The 22,013-nt window shown below is 46.0% G+C and overlaps 2 protein-coding genes across 12 annotated transcripts in view; one reads left to right on the top strand and one right to left on the bottom strand.

Annotated features, from left to right (window-relative positions):
• The window catches only part of AREL1 (apoptosis resistant E3 ubiquitin protein ligase 1), a 29,303-nt gene extending 16,154 nt beyond the window's left edge, over positions 1-13,149 (bottom strand). For 2 of the 11 annotated variants that reach the window (XM_030559146.1, XM_030559155.1), the window contains exons 1-9: positions 13,074-13,149; positions 11,047-11,134; positions 5,755-6,019; positions 4,596-4,655; positions 3,744-3,970; positions 2,814-3,051; positions 1,591-1,760; positions 1,324-1,504; positions 246-493 (exon numbers count right to left, since the gene is read on the bottom strand). In XM_030559146.1, coding sequence (XP_030415006.1) covers positions 246-493; positions 1,324-1,504; positions 1,591-1,760; positions 2,814-3,051; positions 3,744-3,970; positions 4,596-4,611 — 1,080 coding nt within the window. In that variant the 5' untranslated portion in view covers positions 4,612-4,655; positions 5,755-6,019; positions 11,047-11,134; positions 13,074-13,149. Of the gene's footprint in view, positions 1-245; positions 494-1,323; positions 1,505-1,590; positions 1,761-2,813; positions 3,052-3,743; positions 3,971-4,595; positions 4,656-5,754; positions 6,020-10,607; positions 10,723-11,046; positions 11,135-12,615; positions 13,051-13,073 lie in introns of those variants that run through there. The other 9 variants (XM_030559153.1, XM_030559147.1, XM_030559148.1 and 6 more) reach the window with 9 other exon arrangements.
• A 22-nt stretch (positions 13,150-13,171) lies between these two features.
• FCF1 (FCF1 rRNA-processing protein) lies at positions 13,172-21,260 on the top strand. The gene is made up of 8 exons (XM_030559158.1): positions 13,172-13,261; positions 13,548-13,615; positions 14,643-14,714; positions 15,713-15,861; positions 16,438-16,510; positions 18,985-19,072; positions 19,819-19,913; positions 20,791-21,260. Exons 1-8 carry the CDS (start codon positions 13,259-13,261, stop codon positions 20,837-20,839), a joined length of 597 nt encoding a protein of 198 aa, XP_030415018.1. The 5' UTR covers positions 13,172-13,258; the 3' UTR covers positions 20,840-21,260.
• Positions 21,261-22,013: the final 753 nt, after the last annotated feature.

Genomic DNA, 22,013 nt, shown 5'->3' with positions numbered 1-22,013 from the left:
TATCGGGCTCCCACTACATTTGTTCCCTGGCTTTAAATTTAACATCTTGGGATCCTTTAGGGGAGAAAAAAAAACAGAGGAAAGGAATCTGAAATAACAAGTTTAAACAAACACTTAGTTTAGACAAACTTTACCAGCCAAGTCTGACAAGTCTAGAAGCAGAGCCCAAAGTGATTGGCAAGGCAATGTCTGAAATGCCAGAACATTTGAATCAAAACTAAAGAGCAGCAACCATGTGGCTTTACCTTGGGTGACACGTAGCAATACACTTTTTTAGGTTTCTTCACTTTCTCAGGAGTCTGGCTGTCAGATGGAGAGTCTTCATCCTCATCCTCAGTTGCAGTAGAAGGACGGCGCTGGGAGGAGCCCAGATGCATGGGCGGGAAGTGCCACTGCGTGTTGGCATAGCTAGCAGAGTTGTAAAGATAGGCCTCAAAGTAGATACTGACCCCTGATGTGGACACATTGCGCTCTACAATGTTCATTTCATTTTCTAAATGACACAGATGGAACACATGTAAAGCTTGATACAGCCAAGAAACGAAGTTCAGCATCTCACATTAAGCTCAGAGTCCACAGAAAGGCACTAACAAAAAGTCTAACCCGCTAAGTGGGAACTTGGTAAATTGAGTCAAGAATGGAATATGAAGCCTTTCACCTCCAGGGCATTAGTATGTCGGGCCTGTTCATAGGTAGGGGAGATAAGCTGACTTGGAAGAGGGTGGGGAGAGACAGAGAGAAGGAATACAGAACCTTTCACTTCTATGGCACCAGTTCTAATCTGACTTCTGCCTGTAGTGACCAAAAGCCATAAGCATATGACAGTCATTCAGTAGCTTGTGTGAAATAAATTGGTAGCTTCCCTCCTTGTGGGACAGAGAACCACATCACAGAACAATCAGGAATACCACTTATCTTTTATATTGTACTCTTCATCTGTAGATCTCAAAGCATGCCCAAAATTGGCCCCCTATTGTTAACCTGTGAGATGCAAAGGAATGAGTAGGCCACGGTCAACTGCTCAATCTCTAAATAATTCCCCTTTGAGGCAAGGAAGGAGGCAGCTCCTGGTTTATACCTGTTGTGGGGACAGGGAATGTCTGTCTCCAGTGTTTTCTCCATCTAGCTTTCTTTACCAGAACCAAATTCACCTCATTTAAATAATATTTTACATGAATGGACATTACCAGGGCAACTGAGTATGGCTAGCACGGAGGGAAGCCACATTTAAAAAAAAAAAACCACAGCTCTACTTGACTAGAACATATGGCATCCAGTAGCAGGTGCAATTGGTCTGGGATCACCTAGCACCTTTCAACTCACCACTTAGGACAATAATGTCAAAATCGCCATTGCTAATAGGCTGGGTTTGGTAGGAGATACAAGCATGGAAACAGCCTCTACGGTGCAGGGTGAGTCGCAGGAATACTTGGCAAGTCTGCCGATTGGACACCACTGATTTCTCAAACAAAACGCCAGAGCTCTCTTCCTCTTGGGGACCCAGCTAGACAAAGAGAGAGAACATCAATGGAGAGGACAATATTCTCTAGCTCAGTACAAGACTGGGAGAGGGGGATGGAGTCAACTCACCTCATGGATGGAAAGGCTGTAGTTGTGCTCATCTACCAGGGACACAGAATTGCTGGTTGGATTATCATACTCATCTCTGGGGACAATCTGCAAGGTGTGCTGCTGCCTGCAGGTCAGCACCAGAGTGGAAAAGTGGCAGACGATTTTGGTCTTGGAGGGAACCACCATCCCTGAAACAAAGAGAGAGAATTTAGAATTAGAGACAGCCCTGGGTACAACAGCAGAGAGCTAACAAGATAGGAGCACAATGCCCTGTAAAGAATGGATGAATTCGTAATATATTCCCCGCCTCCGCAGCTAGAGAACCAAGCCACTAAGCACTGAAATGCATGGAATGGGGAGGAAAGAGCTTGCCAGGGGATAGAGGCCCAATACCCTGAACAAGGTTAATTCTCAAATCTGTTAGCCTTTAAGGTGCCACTGGACTTCTTGTTGTTTTTATTTAGAAGAGTGTCCTCCACTCCAATCATGCTAGCACTTTAGCCCTCAACTCTGGAACTCATTCCCGCAGCCAGTCCAATAAAGTACAAATCAGTTGATCTGTAAGACTCAGTTAGTAATGCAAGCTTTAGCCAGAAGTGTATTGAGTAAGTTTTGGGCATCCTCTTTTTTTTGGAGGCAATAAAGGGGGCAACTTAACTGGTATTGTCTATTTGTAAAATTATTTAACGGATGTATTTTTATTGTACATGCACAGAGGGTATAAAATATGCTGATTGGAATCAAACAGAAAAAAATTAATTATAAGGAAAAAAGGAAGCTTTTCCAAGTAATGTATAATTAATCTGCGGAATTCATTGCTGCAGGAAATCAATGAAGCAAAGTTAAGAAGATCCAAGAGGATTAGAGTCAAATCAAAATAGCACTTGCAGTGACATAACCTAAGATATAAATTATAATTCTCAATCTTTGTGCATAAAGGCATTCTCTGACCACTTAGCTAGGCCAGGATGAAGTTACCCACAAGAGATGGTATGGTGCCAATGGCTATGTAGGCTGAGAGGCACTAGCAGCCTACTCCAGCTTCCGTTTTCCTATGCTTGCTGCTCATAAGCTTGCTTAAACCAAGAGTCTCTACTATTTGGGGTGGCATGTGTGAAGAACAGACTGCAGAGGGGGTAAACCCTCCCCACATATATATCTCAGCAACCAACATGTATACCTTGGTGTCTCTGACACCTCTATATCCACTCAGGCTCACTATCAATTCACCTAGACCTTACCTGGCTGAAACACTTTGTAGTAGGGGCTGTATGCCACATTCAAGCCGCCGAGCTTTATGGTAATCTCATATCGCCCAGCCCTGCGCACAGTGAAGGCCACTTTCACCACATTGGAATTGGGCTCTTGAAGGACTTCCTGGGTCACAGGAATATCCATTGCTAGCTCCACATGGCAGATTTGAACTCGCAGCCCCACAGGCCGATGAGCAGGGAAGGGCTGCCCATTCTTATAGAATAACTGCATGGGGAATGGAGAAGCCCAGGTCAGCAGAGATATGGGGTGCAGGGACAGAGAGAAACCAGCCACCTTGCAACAGAGGGGCAGGATGGAGCCATGCCTCAGCAAGGGAATGAGGGGACAGCAAATGCAGAACAAGGCCCCATAGCCCCATGGTATGGGCACCGTTCTCCTAGAGAAAGAGGGGACAGTGAGTACCTCTGAGCTCTGGACCCCCTCTCCCTTGTCCCTTATTGTGCTGGGGTTCAAAAAGATGACTTGAGAAGAACAAGTTTCTGGGCAATTGATCCCTGAATAGTTAGTGTGCATCTAGAGCAGGATCAACAGAATTCAAGCCCACAAGTAGAGCAGGGAAAGCCGCATCCTTACAGGAAGACCACTAGGTCTTGTCCACGTGTCCCCAGAGAGAACTATGTAGTGCCCCCCACCAATTCACCCTAAAGGAAGGTGCATAGGAGACACTCACCCCAGCAGTTGACCTAGTCTGTGCCGATGACATGCAATCGCATGAAAGGAGTTTGTTAGAAACACACACTATATTCAGTTCAACCATGAAAATGACCTAACAGATAAACAGGAGAGGACCTCACCCTGTCCCACACCCTCCAAACAGTGAAGAAATTTTCCCTTCTCCTAGAGATAAAACTCTGCTCCTAACCCCAATCTGTGTGGAGACAGAAACATTCCCTTACATGCACTCGGAAGGCCATGCTGTGGCCCACCTCATAGGGGTCCTTCCAATCCCAGGAGACTTTGCAGGAGCGGGGGTCCAAATAGTTGCCTCGCACGTAGTCATAAATAGTTCGCTCCCCTCGACGCTCCCGGTCCTCATGCTGGAGGAAGCTGACTACACGTGCGGCAAGCTCAAAGAGGAACTTAATGGTGAAGAAGAAGGCTATAACAGATACTGTGATCCCACCTGCAGCAGGGAAAGAATATAGGATGGTTATGGCAACATGGCCCAGCAAAGCACTGAGATTGGATGTCTTTCTACAGAATATGCTCTAACTCAACCAGAAGTTATGGGCTGGATGCAGAAATTACTGTGGGAACTTCTGTGTTCTGTGTTATTCAGAAGGTCACACTAGATTACTATAAACGTCCCTAGGTTTTAGATTCTATGTATGCCTATGAATTGACTGCAGACGGTTGTAGCTGCCCAGAGCCTGAAGTATGGCACAGGAGAATCTAGATACATTTGCAAGTGGTTTTCTATAAATGCCTACATAAAACTACTGACTTTCCACCAAAGGAAACAATGGGACAACTACCACTTGTAATATTTAAAACTGGACAAGCATGCATCATGGCGGAAACAAACCCGCACTAGTCCATAAACGTAAAGGGGAGGGATGAGCCAGGAGTGAGGTCAATGGGATGAGTCTGCTTGGGGTTGAAGAGGAGGGCAATGTGGCAAGAAAACTTCTTGTTTATTAGATAGACCCTAAACCAATGTGAAAGCATTCAAGACAGTAGAAGACTTAGGGAAACCCTCAGGTTCCTACAGAGAGATACACAGACATTAGGGCTGCCTCTCCACTTACCAATAATGTAAAACATCGGGTCCCTTCGGTGAGACAAACAGCTGAGGATCACAGCTGCATCTAGAACACAAAGCACACCATGTGTAGTTCAGTGACTCCTTCTCAAATCCACACAGCTCACAGCTCCTATCAACAAATATTCAGTGCCCCATAACTCTGAGGGGCCAGCAGGACTCCCCATCTCTTCCTCCCCCTACACACATGATATGCTTCAGTGGGAGCTGAGAAAAATCAGTCTTCTTAAAGAGATCACTAATGCATGATACCAAAAAGGCTATGGAACATCCAATCAGCCCAGTTTACTGTAAAGAACAATTAGACTACAGATTCCTGTTCTGAACCTGTGATATCTGCAATAAAGACAATGCAGTATGAGCTTCAGAGACTGTGTTGCGAGTGGCAAGTGGGCTTCAGGGACTGGGCAACAGGGCCACTCACCTTGAGGTCACCATTTCCAACACTAATGACTGACAGTAGTTCCTATCTGTTTGATGGCTCTGCAAAGTGAGTTTTCATGGATCCGAGTTCCATTCCCAGAGGTCATGTGGGCACATCACAAAACCACCACCATAGCTGGTAGCAACTAGCCCTCAGGTTGGCAGCCTCAGCATAAATTACAGCATAAATGGGTCATGGAGCATAAACCTCTTTCCCTCTGCCACTCCCCCACCCCCAAACAAGCCCTCTAGCATAGGGCTGAAATACATTTGGCCCTTCTGAGGCTGAACACAGGGGGACAATGGGATAGGGACGTGCACCTATCTTCCTTCTCACTTCAACAAAGTGGAAACACCATGCACTTTCAATTATTGCAAGGAGTTTGCCGGTGGCTCAGGGACCCTGAGGCTGGGACATCATGCAGCAGAGCAGGAACCACTGTGCTCCAGAAGCTAGTACTTAGCCCAACAGCCAGGAGTGAAAATAACAGTTTCACACACACTAGTGCATACAATGTAGCTTGCCAGCCATTAGGCGAGGAATTACAATGTGCATACAGCTAATCTATGCATGAAGTGAAGTTACTTATCGGTTTCACATCAGCACCAGCAAAAGTCACCAACATGCAGAAAGCAAACACGGCTGACATTTCCCTATCTGATGGCTATACCTTCCAGCCCTGTGAATCCTCCCAACACTCTAGCCAATGACAGTCACATACCTTTACAAAAGTGCCCATGTTCTAAAAGCCAACAAGGGGGCACTCATTCCTCCACATCCTTCCTCTTGGCGCCAGAGCTGGGGCAAGGGTCAGCAGGAAGGGACCAAGCAGCAGAGCATTGTGGAAAGAGGATCCTCGAACTCACATCTTAGATTCACAGCTGGAGGAAAGGGACTCAAGTACAGCAACTTATCCCCCAACTCTGGGAAGAGGATATCTGCACACTTGCACTCTGCAGCCACCAGTTGCTTGCTAGCCTCCCTGCCTGAGAAGGGACAAGAAGAAAAAAATCCATTACACCTATCCATAGATGAAAAGGGAACCCTAGAAGGGGATTAAAAAAAACTTGACTCCATGTCATTGCCACAAGCATAGCTGCTGTAAACCACTACCACAACGTGAGTGAAGTGCTAGGCTTCTCCATGTCCCAGTACTCTGAATGTAACCTGGTCTCATATCACTTTGCAGCCTAGATATGCAGGCCCATTCAGTCAACACCAATGCCCCTGAAACCCTGCAGGTCGAAGATGGAACAAAACTTTGCCAGCCCAGATAGATTTCAACAGGCTGAGGGGTTCAGCAGGGCAGCCAGGTACCTGGCTCCCGCCCGAGAGTAAATTTTATGGACTGAGCACCACTTGAGCCCCTCAGAGAAAGTGGGGTGGGGATAAAGCTAATAAAAGCATGATGTCCAGCAAAATATGACTGCACCAATCCCAGGTGAAGGTTATTCAGCTGCAGAGACATTTACAGACAATGGCAATATGTCTTACAAGGAATCTGAGCCCCAAAACAGATGGGGAAAATGTCTCTGCTGCTGCCACATTACAGGTATCCCAGATCTGAACAGCGGGTAGCCTCACAAGACAATTCATTTAAACGCTGTACACCCTGCAAAAACTCTGAGTTGCAAAGCAGCAAATATCTCAGTCTGGAGACAAACCCCATAACAGATAGTATCTGTGTAACCCATAGTGCAGTGGTCCCCAAACTTTTCAGCTTCGCTCCCCTCCTTACTCCATCTACACCCCCCCCCCCAAGAGCTGGGGCTGGGAGTGGGGTTGTGGCTCCTGGTGGGGGGAGGGGATGCAGACAGAGGTAATAAGGGGGCTGAGGCTGGGGGTGGGTCTGGGGCCCAGGGCCTCGGCCAGGGACAGGGCCACAGCTTAGGGGGAGAGGGGGAGGGGCTGAAGCTGGGGGCAATGCCAGGTGTGGGGCTGGGAGCCAGGGCTGCAGCTGGGGGCGAGGGGCAAGCAGAGCTGTGAGCGGAGCGGGCTGAGTGGTGCTCCCTCCCCACCCCCTCGACACCCTCTGGGTGACGTGCCCCACTGTTGGGGACTTCTGACACAGAGAATGGGAAATGTCCCAGGGGGCCAAGCACCTCCCTAGCTCAGATCTGTTCTTTCAGAATGCAGAGTGCAAGAAGGAGACCGGAATAAATTAGGAATGACAGCACACTACAGCAGTTCTCCCAAAACAGATCACATCAGCTAGCTGTCTTAGTGGTGTTCTCCTTACCTTCCATGCTAAGATACCTGCTCCTCCTCACTCCCCACCCTCCACTTCAGGGTGCCTGCCACCTTTAACCCATCCCTTCCAAACCATCTATTTCAGAGTGCCTGCTGCCTTCCCATGACCTCTTACTCACAGCTCCACAGTACAGAGTCTGCTGCCTTCAGGACACAAAGCTCTCCACCTACACATGCAAACAGATGAGCAAATCTGTACAGAGTTCTTTACATCACCCCAAACCTGTACTCCTTGATGCTCATTCATTTGGCCTCCAAGCCTGGCTTCAAACTCTGCTCCAACTGTGCTACTTTGTTACAAAGTTTTGCCCACCCACCAGCATAAATGGTTTTGAAACCGCAATTATAGTCTAGGAAGGAACAGTGCAGGGCCTAGTTCTAGAACTATTTCTAACACTGGTAGCCGAAATGTTTTTAAACACAGTAACACACTCCTGCCTCCACCTCTCTTCACATTTCTTCCAAGCATTCCATAAGTGCTCCCTTTGTATCTGGCTCACTCTCCAAAGAAGGAGTGCACTCCAACCCTGGTCACTCAATTATAGACCTAAAAGTTGCAATTCTTCAACAAAAATAACCTTCAAAAACAGACTCCGTTGAGAAACTGCAGAACTGGAATTAATCTGCAAACTGGACACCATTAAATTAGGCTCGGATAAGCACTGGGAGTGGATAGGTCACTACACAAAGTAAAAACTATTTCCCCAAGCTAATTTCCCTCCTACTGTTACTCACACCTCTTTGTCAACTGTTTGAAATGGGCCATCCTGATTATCACTATAAATATTTTTTTCCTCCTGCTGATAATAACCCACCTTAATTGATTAGTCTCGTTAGGGTTGGTATGGCAACACCCATTTTTTCAAGTTGTCTGTATATATCTATCTTCCTACTGTATTTTCCACTCTACGCATCTGATGAAGTGGGCTTTAGCCCACAAAAGTTTATGCTCAAATAAATCTGTTAGTCTCTAAGGTGCCACAAGTACTCCTTGTAATTTCCACAGGGACTCTTATCACTGTGCAATTCTGAATTGTTTTTGAATCTTGGTGAAATATTTCCTTTGACATCTACAGAATCAGCTCCCTCGCCCCACTTCAAAAGTTATCTTTCCTCCCTTGGTATCCTGCTGTTAAGTGAATTGTCTTGTTAGACTGACCTCACGCTTGGTAAGGCAACTCCCATCCTTTCATGTATTTATACCTGCTCCTGTATTTTCCACTTCATGAATCTGATGAAGTGGGTTCTAGCCCACAAAAGCTTATGCCCAAATAATTAGTTAGCCTCTAAGGTGCCACAAGGATTCCTTGTTGTTTTTGCTGATACAGATTAACACGGCTACCACTCTGAAATCAGTACAACACTGGCATTCTAGGCCCATATGCACAAGCTACCCCAGTTTCAGCCCATAACTCCTTCCCTTCCCCAAGTCATGCTGAAAGTTACTCTCTGTTCTAAGTCTGGTACCTGAAACCTCCAGAATGATCAAGGAGCTTGATGCCAATATGAAAATGGGCCATTTGGTCTTGCTTACAGAATTTCAGAATTAATTCCCTGTGTCTGACAAGCTGTCTCCCTTAATCAGCCCAGCAAGTTCTTATTTCATTACCACTGTATGAAATGGTAGGCAGGCACCAGGTCAGGTGGCCAGCAGAGAAAAAGGAGATGCTAGAGGGAAGCTGGCTGTGAATGTGGCATGTACATTAGAACCGACCCCAAAGATACTTACTCAGCCAGGGTACTGTGGGGTAAGCTTCTTGCCATGGTTAGCTAGTACCCAGATGTGTAATTTATTCACAAGTGGAACAAGTTATTTTAGATGAGCATCAAGCAATGCCAAAAGCTACCAGCTAACAAGGTGGGGAACTAACCTTTTTGTGAAAGATACCAGTATAGAGTCAACCTCACTACTGGGCAGAGAAAATACCCAGCTGTCCTACAGGCCTTACATTCTTGATTCAAGGACACAGCAAGTGATGGCCTCCTGCCACCTGCAGGAAGAATTTGAATTTGGAAGACTTAATCCAGATTTGCCTCCCGAACTACCCGCAGAGCCAGGACGGAGTGCATGGCACCACAGAGAGAACTGCAGTAGAGACAGCAGAATGTGCAGCAAAGCTCTGAAAGCTACGCGTGCACAAGTGTAATTGCAGCTATAAGGGAAATATTAGCCAGCACTGGTACATTAATGTAACTGAAGTTCCTGAGCCATTAGAGGGCATACGTTATATGAAACTAGAGTGACCATATAGAAAGTGTGAAAAATCAGGACAGGGGTGGGGGCATAATAGGTGCCTATATAGGAAAAAACCCCAAATATCAGGACTGTCTCTATAAAATAGGGGCATCTGGTCACCCTATATAAAACAGACTTGGTGAGGCCCTAGAACACATCAGCTTTTCATCCTTTTGATATTTTGTTGTTACGCTGATAGATATTTATATTGGTTTCCTCCTCCCCCCCAAATTCCAACAGCTTTCAGGAAAAATGGATTACGAATAATTTCTGCAGGAGAGTATTGCCATGAATTATAAAAAAGAAGCTGAGAGAACACCTTGGCAACTTTGTAAACCAAACACCTTATGTGGCATATCTAGCCATGTAGAAAAATACTCATTGACAATGATCAGTACTTCGCAGATCATGCATAAGAAAATGATTCTCCTTAGAGTGAGACTATCCAGTTTTTCTCACTTAAATCAAATGTGTGCAAGGGTATCAGTGCAACTGCACATATGCACTTAATTTTAAAATATGCTGAAAGTCAGAAGAGTCAGCTCAAGGGCAATGGGCAGGTTCCAATATCAAGCAGCAAGGACAGAAAGCCACATTGATGGCCAAGATCAACACAAACAGATCTGTCACTCTCTCTCCAGGATTGGACCATGCCATCGGAAACTTAAAACAAAATCCTGGTGAAATGCTGGCATGCAAAAAAGAAAAAAAAACACACACAAGAGATCCCAGTTCAATACCAAAAATCTAAGATTCCCCATTTTTTCTATTCCCAAATAGATCTTAAATCAATGTCAGTACACATGTGCTCCTCACCCCCTCCACAGATACAGCAGGTCAGCTCTCTTCATTCACTGCATAACACAAAATTCATTTTCCAAGTAAAAATAAGCCTCAGCCACTGCTCATAGAGAACAGCCACTCATCACCGCTGCTCACCTCTCCAGCTCTTCCCAAAGCAGGGTCACGCAGACCATCTAAGCAGCACAAGCCAAGCACTAGAGAATGCATCTCTTCATCCAACAATTAGTTTTGTTAAAATTGCTCATATGTTGATCTCTCTCAACTATCTCTCCCCGTTTCCTTACCAAGCCCAATATCCTTCCAGTCTTCGATTCTCTTCCTTACAGTTCTGCTGAAGAAAGTACTTTGGGAGGAAGTGGTTCAGCTGTAATTCAGCCTGTGCTGATGCTTGTCTTCATCATGCTTCATGATCAAATCAGGTAGAACTAGGTTGCATCTGAAAGGCACCATTAGCTCCACCTCTAAGCTCTCAGCAATCCCAGGATGTGTATGAAGAAGAGACACCATAGCAAGGCTTAACTCCCTGTTCCTTTCACAAGGTATCAGGGACATAGGCGACAAACTGGCTCGTAGCAGTAAGAGGTTTCGGAAAAGACCTATGGCCAGAAAAGGGAATGCGCCAACCCACTAGCCTTCACTCTCTGCAGGCAGCCCCAGTGAAGTTCCATGCATTTGTTACAACCTCAGGAAATGGCCACTATCATGAAGTATGGTTGATAATACCTTTCTCTTATATGAGGAACTGGACCAGCCAGAGTCAGGGTCCTGCAGAACCAACACTAAACGAGTTCTTCAGACTCTGGAGCTTCACCTACAAGAGACAGCCAAGAAAAACACGTCCATATGAGAAGGGATATATAACTACTCTCCATTTTGCAATGAAGCGGGAGGAAAGATAAAGGGAGAACGGAAATGAGAGTGTGCTTCCCTTTCAAAACCACTAGCACATTTTGACAGAGATTGCAAGCTATAGAATACCCCTACACACACACTCTCTCACTCTCTCTCTCTCACACACAGAGTCTTGTTAAAAGTATTTGATAACATAATCCAAACCATTTTACTCTAGAGAAGTGAAATACCAGGCCCATCTGTATCTGCAACTTTCATTGAAGAGGACAAAACCACAACAGAAACCTTACAAGTTCTGCAAATAAATATTATGCATCCACAGGAACAGACAGCTGCAGGTCAAAACTAGAGATACCTTTTACTAATCAACACACAATAAGGACAAGTTCTGGGTAACACCTCAATCAAGGCCACAAAATTTTTGCCCACCACAAAGCACTAGAGAATTAAAAACAGAAACCTGACAATGACTGCAGGTACAGCAGCACAGCCAAACCTCAACAAAAGATCTAACCTCCAGAACAATTAAATAATCAATTTCACCTAAGCCCAAATAATAATGTAAATCACTTTTAAAACTTTACAGTATGGCAATCACTAAGGACAGATACAAACTACAACAACCAACCAGACAAGTGAAGATGCCAAATAGAACCTTCTTACCGACAAATACTTCACCACTATGAGGTGAGCAAAATGCATACAGACTTCTTCAAATGTAAAATAAGAGACCGCAGAATGGAAACCAGAAGCAAGTAGTAAGTAAGCAATAAGTAAGGCTAAGCTTTTGTCATGGTTATTTTTAGTAAAAATCACCGACAGGTCACGGGCAATAGACAAAAATTCATGGAAGCCTTGACCTGTCTATGACTTTTGCTGCTGCTGCAGCTCCATGCCTTCCCCTGTCACCATGATGGCTGGGAGCTGCAGAGTTTCCCCTCTGCCCACAGCAGCTGGAAGCTGCAGGGTGCTCATATTTCCCAAAGAGAAAACAGGACACCCCCAGCTGCTCAGCCAAGCCTCCCCTGCGCTGGAACCCTGCGAGGGCCGCACTGGCTGCCAGCTCCAGTCCCATAGCCTCTGGGGCTGAAACAGAGAATGTCACTGAGGTCTCTAGATGATTCCCTGACTTAATTCACATAAACGTAGCCTTAGTAATCGGGAACCAAAGAAACACAAAGCAACAACCAAGTTTCCTATGTAATACAGAATAGATCCAAATTATTTCCTGCTCCACTGTAGACACACTTCCTCGAATGATCAGAAATGACTTCTAATCCAAGGACGGAGGGGAGTATCTGTGCATAATGCTAGACACCCCACCGTCTAGGGGCCCGCAAACCCGCTAGGGAGTCAGGAACAAACATTAAACGGAAATAGACAGGGGATCAAGCCCCCGCTACGCTGGGAAACCCCATCCTGGGCAGAGGCTTAACGTACCGGGGAATCAGACTGTAACTATGCTGGGTAAATATTGCTGTATTCCGATCCCTCAGCGGGTGCAGGGCTCCATGTCCTCGCACTTCGGCACCTGCTGTCAAGCCCACCATGCCGCTCTGGCCGGACTCCTCTGCCGCCCCCCCCCCGCCCACCACCGAAGCTCCCCGGGAGCGAGGCCCACGGGCTGTGGCTCTCTTCCCTGTCCGTTGCCACGGCTCTGTAACCGGGCATTGCCCCTCCAGGCGCGCGCAGAACCCCACCCCCTCCGCGGGTCGCTGCGTCTCGCAGGCCCCAGGCCCGCCTAAGCCGCCCAAGCTGACTCGAGGCCCGGAGCCGGTCTCCCCCCTGCACAGGCGGGTCGGTCGGGAGAGGTTCCCAAGCACAAGGCCCCTCCCGCGCAGGGGCTCCCCGGGACGCGAGCTCAGCCCTGGCTCACAGGCCTGAAGAGAGACAGTTACCAGCAGCGGGCCGGCTCTAGGGCCTGGTCGTGCGCGCGGCCAGCGCGGGCTCCCGCTGCCCCCGCCTCCAAGCCGGTGGCCGGAAGTGATAGTTCGTCACGGGCAGGTCAGCGGTGACGAGCGAGGCGCGCGCCGGAAGTGGTGGCCGAGGCGTGGGGCCGAGTGGGAGCCGGCCGAGGAGCGGGATGGTGGGTAGCGATCGGCGGCGGCGCTCTGCTCCCGAGCACGCGGGTGGGAGTTGTGGGCCTTGGCTGCCCCCGCGTGGTGGTGGCCCGCGCCTGGTTTCCCGAGGCACAGGGTTTCTGTACGTGGGCGGCGGGGTAGGGGGTGCTGCAAGGGGTGGTATGTGGGGAGGACGCACTGCCGGGGGGGCCGCTGGGGGCAGGGGAGATGGGTTTGGGGAGCGAATGCCGCGGAGGCAGGTTTGCGGGGTGTCTGTTTTTCCTCCTCGCCTTTAACAATGTTTCCTTCCAGGGGAAACAAAAGAAAGCGAGGAAATACGCCACCATGAAACGCATGATCAGCCTCCGAGACCAGCGCATGTGAGCCTCCCAGCGGTGGGGTGGGGGTCAGGGACCAGTTCATAGTACTGCAGATTTAGCTACAGAGAGACTTAGGTTCCCCCAGTCAATCTCTGAAGGCCAATGCAGGATGAGTCTAGGTTGACTGTTCTCCAGTGTCTCGTCCCATTTTCAGGATCCCCAGCGATTGCTTTCCCTTCCTGCTTTAGAAGATGTTTTCCCATTTTTATTCATTTCACTACCAAGGAGCTTTTCTGGGAGCTAACTTAAATTTTCATAATTTCAGTCCAAGCTTCCTAGTTTTACTCCCTTGTATTATTCTTAGCGGTTCCTTTTTCCCCTTGGTTTTTACACCATTAAGACATTTTTGTTCTAGTATTATGCCAATTGTTGTCCCCGTCCGTCCCCCCATACTGACATACAGTGAAACCCCGCTATAAGGCAGTGTTTGGGGTCCAAAAAATTCCATCACGATAAATGCGGGGTCGCGGTATAGCGGGGTTTCAAGCCGGTCAGTTTAAGTCAGTGGTCCCCAATGCAGTGCATTGATGTGCACTGCCTAGTGCGCCCCCGCGCCTGCCGGGGACAGAGAACTCTGAGGCTGCTGGCGTCGGTGCTCTCTGTCCCTGGCAGGCACGGGGCTGCAGCCAGGGCTGCAGGCGCTGGTGCTCTCTGTCCCCAGCAGGCACAGGGCCTCGGCTTCTCTGCAGCTTCTCCGGGGCTGCTGGCGCCGGTGCTCTCTGTCCCTGGCAGGCCAGAGAGAAGCCACAGCCCCGCGCTTGCTGGGGACAGAGAGCACCGGAGCCCTGGAGTTCTCTGTCCCAGCAGGCATGGGGACACAGCTTCTCTGCCCTGCTGGGCACTTGGCGGGGTCACATTGATGTCCCAGCGGGCCCATGGCATTGGGGACCACTGGTATTAGGCCTTAAAGGGGAGCCAACTTATGATCGCGTTATATGTGATTTTACGTTATGGCGGTGTGCATTATTGCGAGGTTTGACTGTACTTGTGAGTGCATCACAAAAACATATTTTTTTTGTTGCTTTAGCAAACAGACGGAGCGTGCAAAATCCAATATGAAAAAGAAGGCTGATCCCAGTGCAATCAAGGAAAGAGAGGTGTAAGTACCAAAGGAGTTGCACTCTGCCTTACATCTGGGAGAGTGGAGATGCCCTCTGCCTTGCCTTGCACTTGGGAGAGTAGAGGAGATGCAGCTCTGAGCAGTTGCAAGAATATTTTCCCTGTCTTAGAGGGAAGCAGAGCAGTCTACAGGAACAGAGGGAAACCTTCCCATAGTTGGGACCCTCCTTCCAGATGGTGTTGGGGTATTCTCTCGCACTGAGGTTACCTCTCCGAGGGAGGGAACTCCAGTTACTAGGAAAAGGCAGGTGTTAGTAATGGGAGATTCGATCATTAGAAACAAGATAGCTGGGTTTGTGATGACCGGGAGAACCTAGTTCTTTTAATACAAGAACTAGGGGTCACCAAATGAAATTAATAAGCAGCGGGTTTAAAACAAATAAAAGGAAGTTCATCTTCACACAGCGCACAGTCAACTTGTGGAACTCCTTACCTGAGGAGGTTATGAAGGCTAGGACTATAACAGAGTTTAAAAGAGAACTGGATAAATTCATGGAGGTTAAGTCCATTAATGGCTATTAGCCCCGATGGGTAAGGAATGGTGTCCCTAGCCTCTGTTTGTTTGTCAGAGGGTGGAGATGGATGGCAGGAGAGAGATCACTTGATCATTACCTGTTAGGTTCACTCCCTCTGGGGTACCTGGCATTGGCCAGTGTCGGTAGGCAGGATACTGGGCTAGATGAACATTTGGTCTGAGCCAGTACGGCCATTCTTATGTTCTAAACATTGTAGGAACTTGCTCCCCCTTGGCCTGAATTTCCTGACGTGTATACTGTGGGAAGTGGGTATTGGACTCTCAGAAGGAAGAGAGGTAGAGGTGGGCTGCTTGATAATTGCCACCATCTTTCTCTCCAGGCGTTATCTCAGACCTGGTCCTGACTGGGCATGTTTCCTAGCAGATCTGTCCAGGTCATAGGATTTGATACATTGCTGGTGTCAGTTTAAAGTAACTGATTTGAATTGTTTCTTTCCTGACAGCCCTCAGTACCCTTCCTGTTTGTTCTTCCAGTATAACACACAATTGGGCCCACCCTATTATATTCTGGTTGATACAAACTTCATCAACTTCTCCATTAGAGCCAAGCTGGACCTGGTGCAGTCAATGATGGACTGTCTCTATGCCAAGTGTGAGTGTCTGTTCCTGTTAGAGTTTCTCCTGAAACAGCATGGTGCCCTGGTGTGGTGAGGTCTGCTCTTGCCTGTAACAATCCTTCACTCTGCCATAAACACTTTGCAGGACACATAGCACTAACTTAAGGTAACAAAATACTAGTTAAAAGGATTTATGCTGCTGGCTGAGTACAGCATCCAAGTGAGCTTAATATTGAACAGTGGGCCTGGGATTCTTGATCTGCATTAACCTTAGAACTCTTTGGAATTAAAAATCAGATGAGTCTTAAATACTAATCTTGACAAAATAAAAAAATTAAAAACAAAAATTTTAAACCCCAGATTCATCCAAAAGATCAACAAACTTAACAAGAGATGGCCAGCTAGCTGCTCAGTTGCTTTGCATTTCATCTTTCCCCTCCCCCTTCATGAGTTTTTTGTGCGTTTAATTAAACTGTAAGCATTTCAGGGTAGAGCTCTTGATAGTTTATCTTAGTATTTTCTGTAGAGCACATTGTCATCACTAAGTACTGTAAGGTAAGAACTAATACACTTTTGGCACTATAAAGGTAATAAATATTTTGTTCATGCAGGTATCCCCTGTATCACAGATTGCGTGATGGCTGAAATTGAGAAGCTAGGGCAGAAGTACCGTGTGGCACTAAGGTAAGTGCAAGACACTCAACTCTGTTCCTTAGTCCATCTGTCGACTTGGCTGCTTCAGACACTTTGCTGACTAGATTAAGTGATATACACAATCACGACCATTATGGTTGAATTTTAAATAGGCACTGGGAAGTAGAAAGTTCTGTTCCAAAAGCTTGGTCTAGGATGGATAGTCTTGCAAGAGCTTATCTTCTTGGCCTATCAATTCCTGCACAATGTAAGTTTTTATTTAAAAACTGTCCAGTCATTATGGTTGCAAGTCATAGCTCCAGTTTATCTACAGTCGTTGTGAGTCATTGTGAGCAAGACTGGCCAAAACACCCAGCAAAGACATTAACATAGATCATTCACAAAAGGCCTGCTGTGATGGAGGCAGCAATCCAGTCTGAATGAAATTGGAGGAATCCATCATGAGAAAAACATTTGACCCTGTATGCACCAATTTGTCCATCATCCTGGACAGTTCTGCTGCTCGAGACCACATGGATATTCTGGAGGAGGATGATAAAATCTCCTTTACCACGATTGCAAGCCATATTTTAAAAAAAATCTTTATCCAAATCAGCCATGTTTATAATGAGATCTCTGCCACTGGCATTCTATTCTTCTTCCTTTGTGCTTGTTCTTTGCAGTGGGTAACCTGTTGAGAAGATAGTATTTAGGAGTCCTTACACTGAGGACAAAAGTTGTTTATAAAGTACTGTGAGATCACCCATAGCAGTCTTGCAGACTGCACTGTGTTCTTCAATGAGAGCTCTTAAATCAGCTTGATCCCTTTTAATATCAGGAGGTGATACAAAGAAACTGGTCTTTATCCTGACAGGAGAAAAGAGGACTCTGGCCTCAGCCTGCACTAGCTGGATCCTTGATGTTCCAACTGTAACTCTGAATTCCCTGACTTATGTCAATTTTAAATGATCAAACTCACAATGAGGCATTCATTCATACTTCTTGCATCTTATGTTAAAAAATCAATTTTCATATTTATGTAAATTTGTGGTATTTGCTAGCAGGATCATTGAGAAACTTCTCCAGAGTGATATGTTTCCAGAGCTTTGTACATCAGCACAACAAAGAAGTAATGTTTGTGACTTTCCACTACAACATCCATACTGCACAGGATTTTGAAAACATTCCAGTTCTTATAACTAATTAATATTTCTTCCACCATATCAAAAGCACCTGCCAGCATTAAGGTCTGGGTCTGGAACAAGTTTTGAAAAATAAATCTTTACAGAATTCACTCAATCTCCAAATCTCTTATCTTGTGACACTTTTATTTTTTATACTTTAAATTGCAGCAGACTTCCAAAAGAACATTTCTCTGCAGCTAAGAATAAGTAGGAGAGAAACCTCTGTCCAAAGGAGGAGGGGTGGCTTTTTTGTGTTTTGTTTTGTTTTTGTTTTTCTCTTCAAGATTAGTTCATGTTTTCAAGGATTCATTATCTGTCCTACAGCAGCATTATGATGTGAACTGGTAATCCTAGAGTCAGAGTAGTGGCCTGGAATTAGATTCATAGTTCCATTATCTATAGAACATTAGTCCAAGTCTGATAAGTGACAAAGGAGAGGAAAATTAATCAGCCATAGTTATTCACTTCCATTCTTGACCTATTGTATAGTATTGCAGTGCAGCTAGTAAAGAGCTGCAATGTTCCACTCCCAAGAAGGCTCTGTTTTAATGGTGGGTGTAGTTATTTCTGCATATAGCTTGTAAAGCACTTTGAGATAAGATGTTAAAGGGAAATATGATCCTTGCCCCTGATATCTATGTAACAATTCCATCTCATAGACAATCAAGTCAAGCGTGTTAGTCTAAATGTCTTAATCATTCAGTAGCTGAGGGAAGGGCATTATGCAAATCCATGATAGAACCAGGCAGCCCTTGCCACGGATGCAACCTGCAAATATGTGGTCTAACTGACAACAGTGGTAAAAGGAGGAGTCACAAAGACCTCAGTTATAGTCACTAGCAGCACATCTAAATTGATTTGAGCTTTACCCAAAGATGTCTTGGAAGGTCAAAACCAGGAGGCTGGACTGTTGTTTCTGTCACAAGAAGGCATTGGCTATGTTTGAGGCTTGTTCTTGCCACCTGGACATGATATTGAGGTTCTGTAGGGGAATTGTCCAGGAAATGGACATGTCTAATTACTGTTTTTTGTTTTGCATAGAACCCTGATCTTGATTGTGGTCTCTGGGTGCTACTGAAATAAATACTAAGTAATACATAAACGATAATTAGCCACAATATTTGTTAATTCAACTTGTGCTTTTTGACCTTCCTTGCTCCTCATTTGAATTTGGCCTGAAGAGTTTTTAGCCCCCTGGCCTGTGGTCTTGAGATTTGGAAATTGCCCAGAATAGAGGAGCAGCTGTTCCTACTTCCTCACCCTAGAATTGTCTGAAGATGCCTCTGTGTAGGTCAAGTGTCCTCAGTACCCTTCCTAATGACATCTTTTATGACCCCACAGGATAGCCAAAGACCCACGATTTGAGCGACTGCCTTGCACACACAAAGGGACCTATGCAGATGACTGCTTGGTGCAGAGGGTCACTCAGGTACCTCCCATTCCAAGGGTTCCTTTTCTGCACTGTTGGCATGAAAACTTGCTGAACTCCCATAGGCACTAATGACCTATAAAATCTGAGACCTGCTGAGAAACTGTGGGATCCAGTCAAAGTTCCTCTAGTCCAGTATCCAAGCTCCAATGTATCCAATGTTAATTACTTGCTTCAAAGGAAGATATAACATCCCCATCATGCACCTCATTGTGCAATTCTATCTGAAGGAATACGTATGGGATGGGAAATTCCTTCTGAATACTCCAGGTGGCAGGCCAGTAGCTTTAGTAGCAATAAAGATGATAATACCGATCTCCTGGATAGTGAGTTTTTTCAGTAGGTCTCAAAGCATTTTACAAAGGAGGTCAATATCACTGTCCCCGTTTTACAGATGGGGAAACTAAAGGACAGAGAGGCAAAGGGACTTGTCCAAGGTCACCCAGCAGCTTGGGCAGAGCCAGGAATAGAACCCAGGTATTTGAGTTCCAGTCCAGCACTCTATCCACTAGGCAACACTGCCTCCCTCCTGTAAGTCACCTGGACACTATGATGAACAGAAGGGCACAGCTAATCTGTAGTAGGGCTCTGTAGGAATAAGAGTAGCATCTTATCCTAGTAATGTCCAATTCTTTTAGAATTGGTGCCCCACAGTGTTATGACTAAGTGAACAAAGGCATTTGTTTGGCCTTCTCTCCAGTGGGCTGGGTCATTGTTAGAGTCTGACATGCCTCTGTTTATTGCAGCATAAGTGTTACATAGTGGCCACCGTGGACAGAGACCTTAAGCGGAGAATCCGGAAGATTCCTGGAGTCCCTATCATGTATATTTCCAACCACAGGTGAGAGACCTCTCTAGCAGGACACAACACTGACTTTGACTGAATTGCTGTCTGTTAGCAGTTTATTCCCAAATATGTTTGGTCTTTCTTTCTATCTTGGGGTTTTCTGTAGTGCCTGTAACTGTAGTGTCTTTGAGTCTTTATAAATGGAAGTGGTGTGCCCACTTATGTGAAGAAAAGATTGTGCACTGTTGTAACAGGAGTTCCTAGTCTAAGTTTGGAATGCCATTTCCATTATAAACAATTTCATTCAGTTGCTCATAATTTGGAGAGAAAGCTTTTGTATGAATAATGGTGAGATTATGCGAAGAGAGGAGGAGTCTGGTGATGTGTGAGAGGGGAGTAGTATGTCAAGGTTGGCTGGGGCAAGTCCACAAAGAATCCTAATTGATCAGTAACTGGAATGTAGCTTTGTATATTTCTCTCACAAAGTGTTTCTTGCTGTCATACTTTTGGGCCCTTGAATGCAGTTTGGGTGACTAATATAGTAGCTCTTTGAAGTGCTCTGCTCTCCATGCTGCTCTGTCACAGGGCTGAAAGGATTAAAGTTACTTATTATGTAAGAACTTGGTCTGAAGCTGTTTTCCTCCCACGGCAGTGATTAATTTCTGGGTTGCCTGTGCCCCAATAGATAGGTCTTGAGGAGCTTTGTAATGCTGGAACACTGGTGTGGACATCTCCAAGTCTCTTTGCAATTCCACTACTGCCAATCTTTGCCCTCTCTGGGTATTCAAGCTGCAGGTCAAAATACCATGAAGCTGCTAGTTGTGGGCCTGAATGTATTAGGCTCCTCTCCACATTTTCTGCCTGCTGAAGGAGGAGGCTGCTTTCCAAGCAGGATGTTCTATATTCACAATTTTTTCTTTGTTGCCTTCAGGTATAACATTGAGAGGATGCCAGATGATTATGGAGCCCCTCGATTCTAACCCCCTGCTGCAGATGTTCCCATCACATACTGCTACCAAGCACCAGGATTCTAAACCCAGTTAGCGTGCTCCTCTGTTTCTATCCCCCCACTTCCCTCCCTTTTCTGGGATTGCTCCCAGGGCTGCCGATGACACTGGACTGATTTCTTAGGCCTTGGCTTTGCAGCTATGGTCTTCTAATGAAAAGCCATTTTGAATCTTTCTACCTTTACTCACTCTTGCTTTGCCTAAACCCATTGGTTAAATCAGCATGCGTGGGAGGAAGTACTAGGACCCGGGGAGTGCATCTGCTTAGCTTCCTCCTCATTCTGCAGATGGGGTATTGCTCTACTAAACGAGCAATAATAAAGGTGTTCAGTCCCTATTTGGAATTAGTCGGCTTTTCTTCAATTATATTGTCAGCATAATGACATAAACATGATAGTGTCTTACGTGCATTCCTTAATATGCATAGTACTCTGCATGTCTTCATGTGTGTCTGTCCACTTCCTGCTTGATGCAGGCACTATTTCACAACATATTCATAGCTGGGCACAGGCCACCTTTTCTAGGCATTTGGCACTCCTCTTGCAGGGAGGGGTGGGGCAGAGAAGAAAAGGTGTCAAATTGATGCACCGCTTGCTATTAAGCCCCTTACTGAGCTCCACAGCCCTGCTTAGGCTGACAGCAGGGACTGATTGTTCTTCAACAGAACTGTCTACACAACAAAGACAAGGGTCCCCATTCAGCCCTCATATGGATTGGGTTTACTCCCATAGACTTCATTAGCAGTTACAGTAGTTTTCACAAAGTTGGTCTTAAATGCAGTAGCTTTAAAATAATAAAAAATCTGCAATATTTTGGTTAGAATGGCATTGAAAGCCACGAGGTTAGTGCTTGAATGGCTCATGTAGATTTCAAATGTTTTAATCAAGTGCTGGCTCTGGAACTTTCTTTAAAAATCCCATTCATAGTTCTGCTGGGATCTGTCAGAAGGATTGCGGAAGAGTCACACTATCTGCTCAAAGCAGCCAAGACCACCAGACCCTCAGCTCTATAATCTCCTCTATTAGAATGGTATGTGTAATTGTTATGAAACTTTTTCCCCTCTCATGAATGTATGTGTAGTCTCTTGCCTCACATGTCCGAGTCCATGAAGCAGAGGCTAGACCTATAAGGCTTTGATCCATCATCA

Source organism: Gopherus evgoodei, chromosome 4 (assembly GCF_007399415.2).
Source record: "Gopherus evgoodei ecotype Sinaloan lineage chromosome 4, rGopEvg1_v1.p, whole genome shotgun sequence".
Taxonomy (NCBI): domain Eukaryota; kingdom Metazoa; phylum Chordata; order Testudines; family Testudinidae; genus Gopherus; species Gopherus evgoodei.
This window is presented reverse-complemented; position numbering and strand designations above follow the sequence as displayed.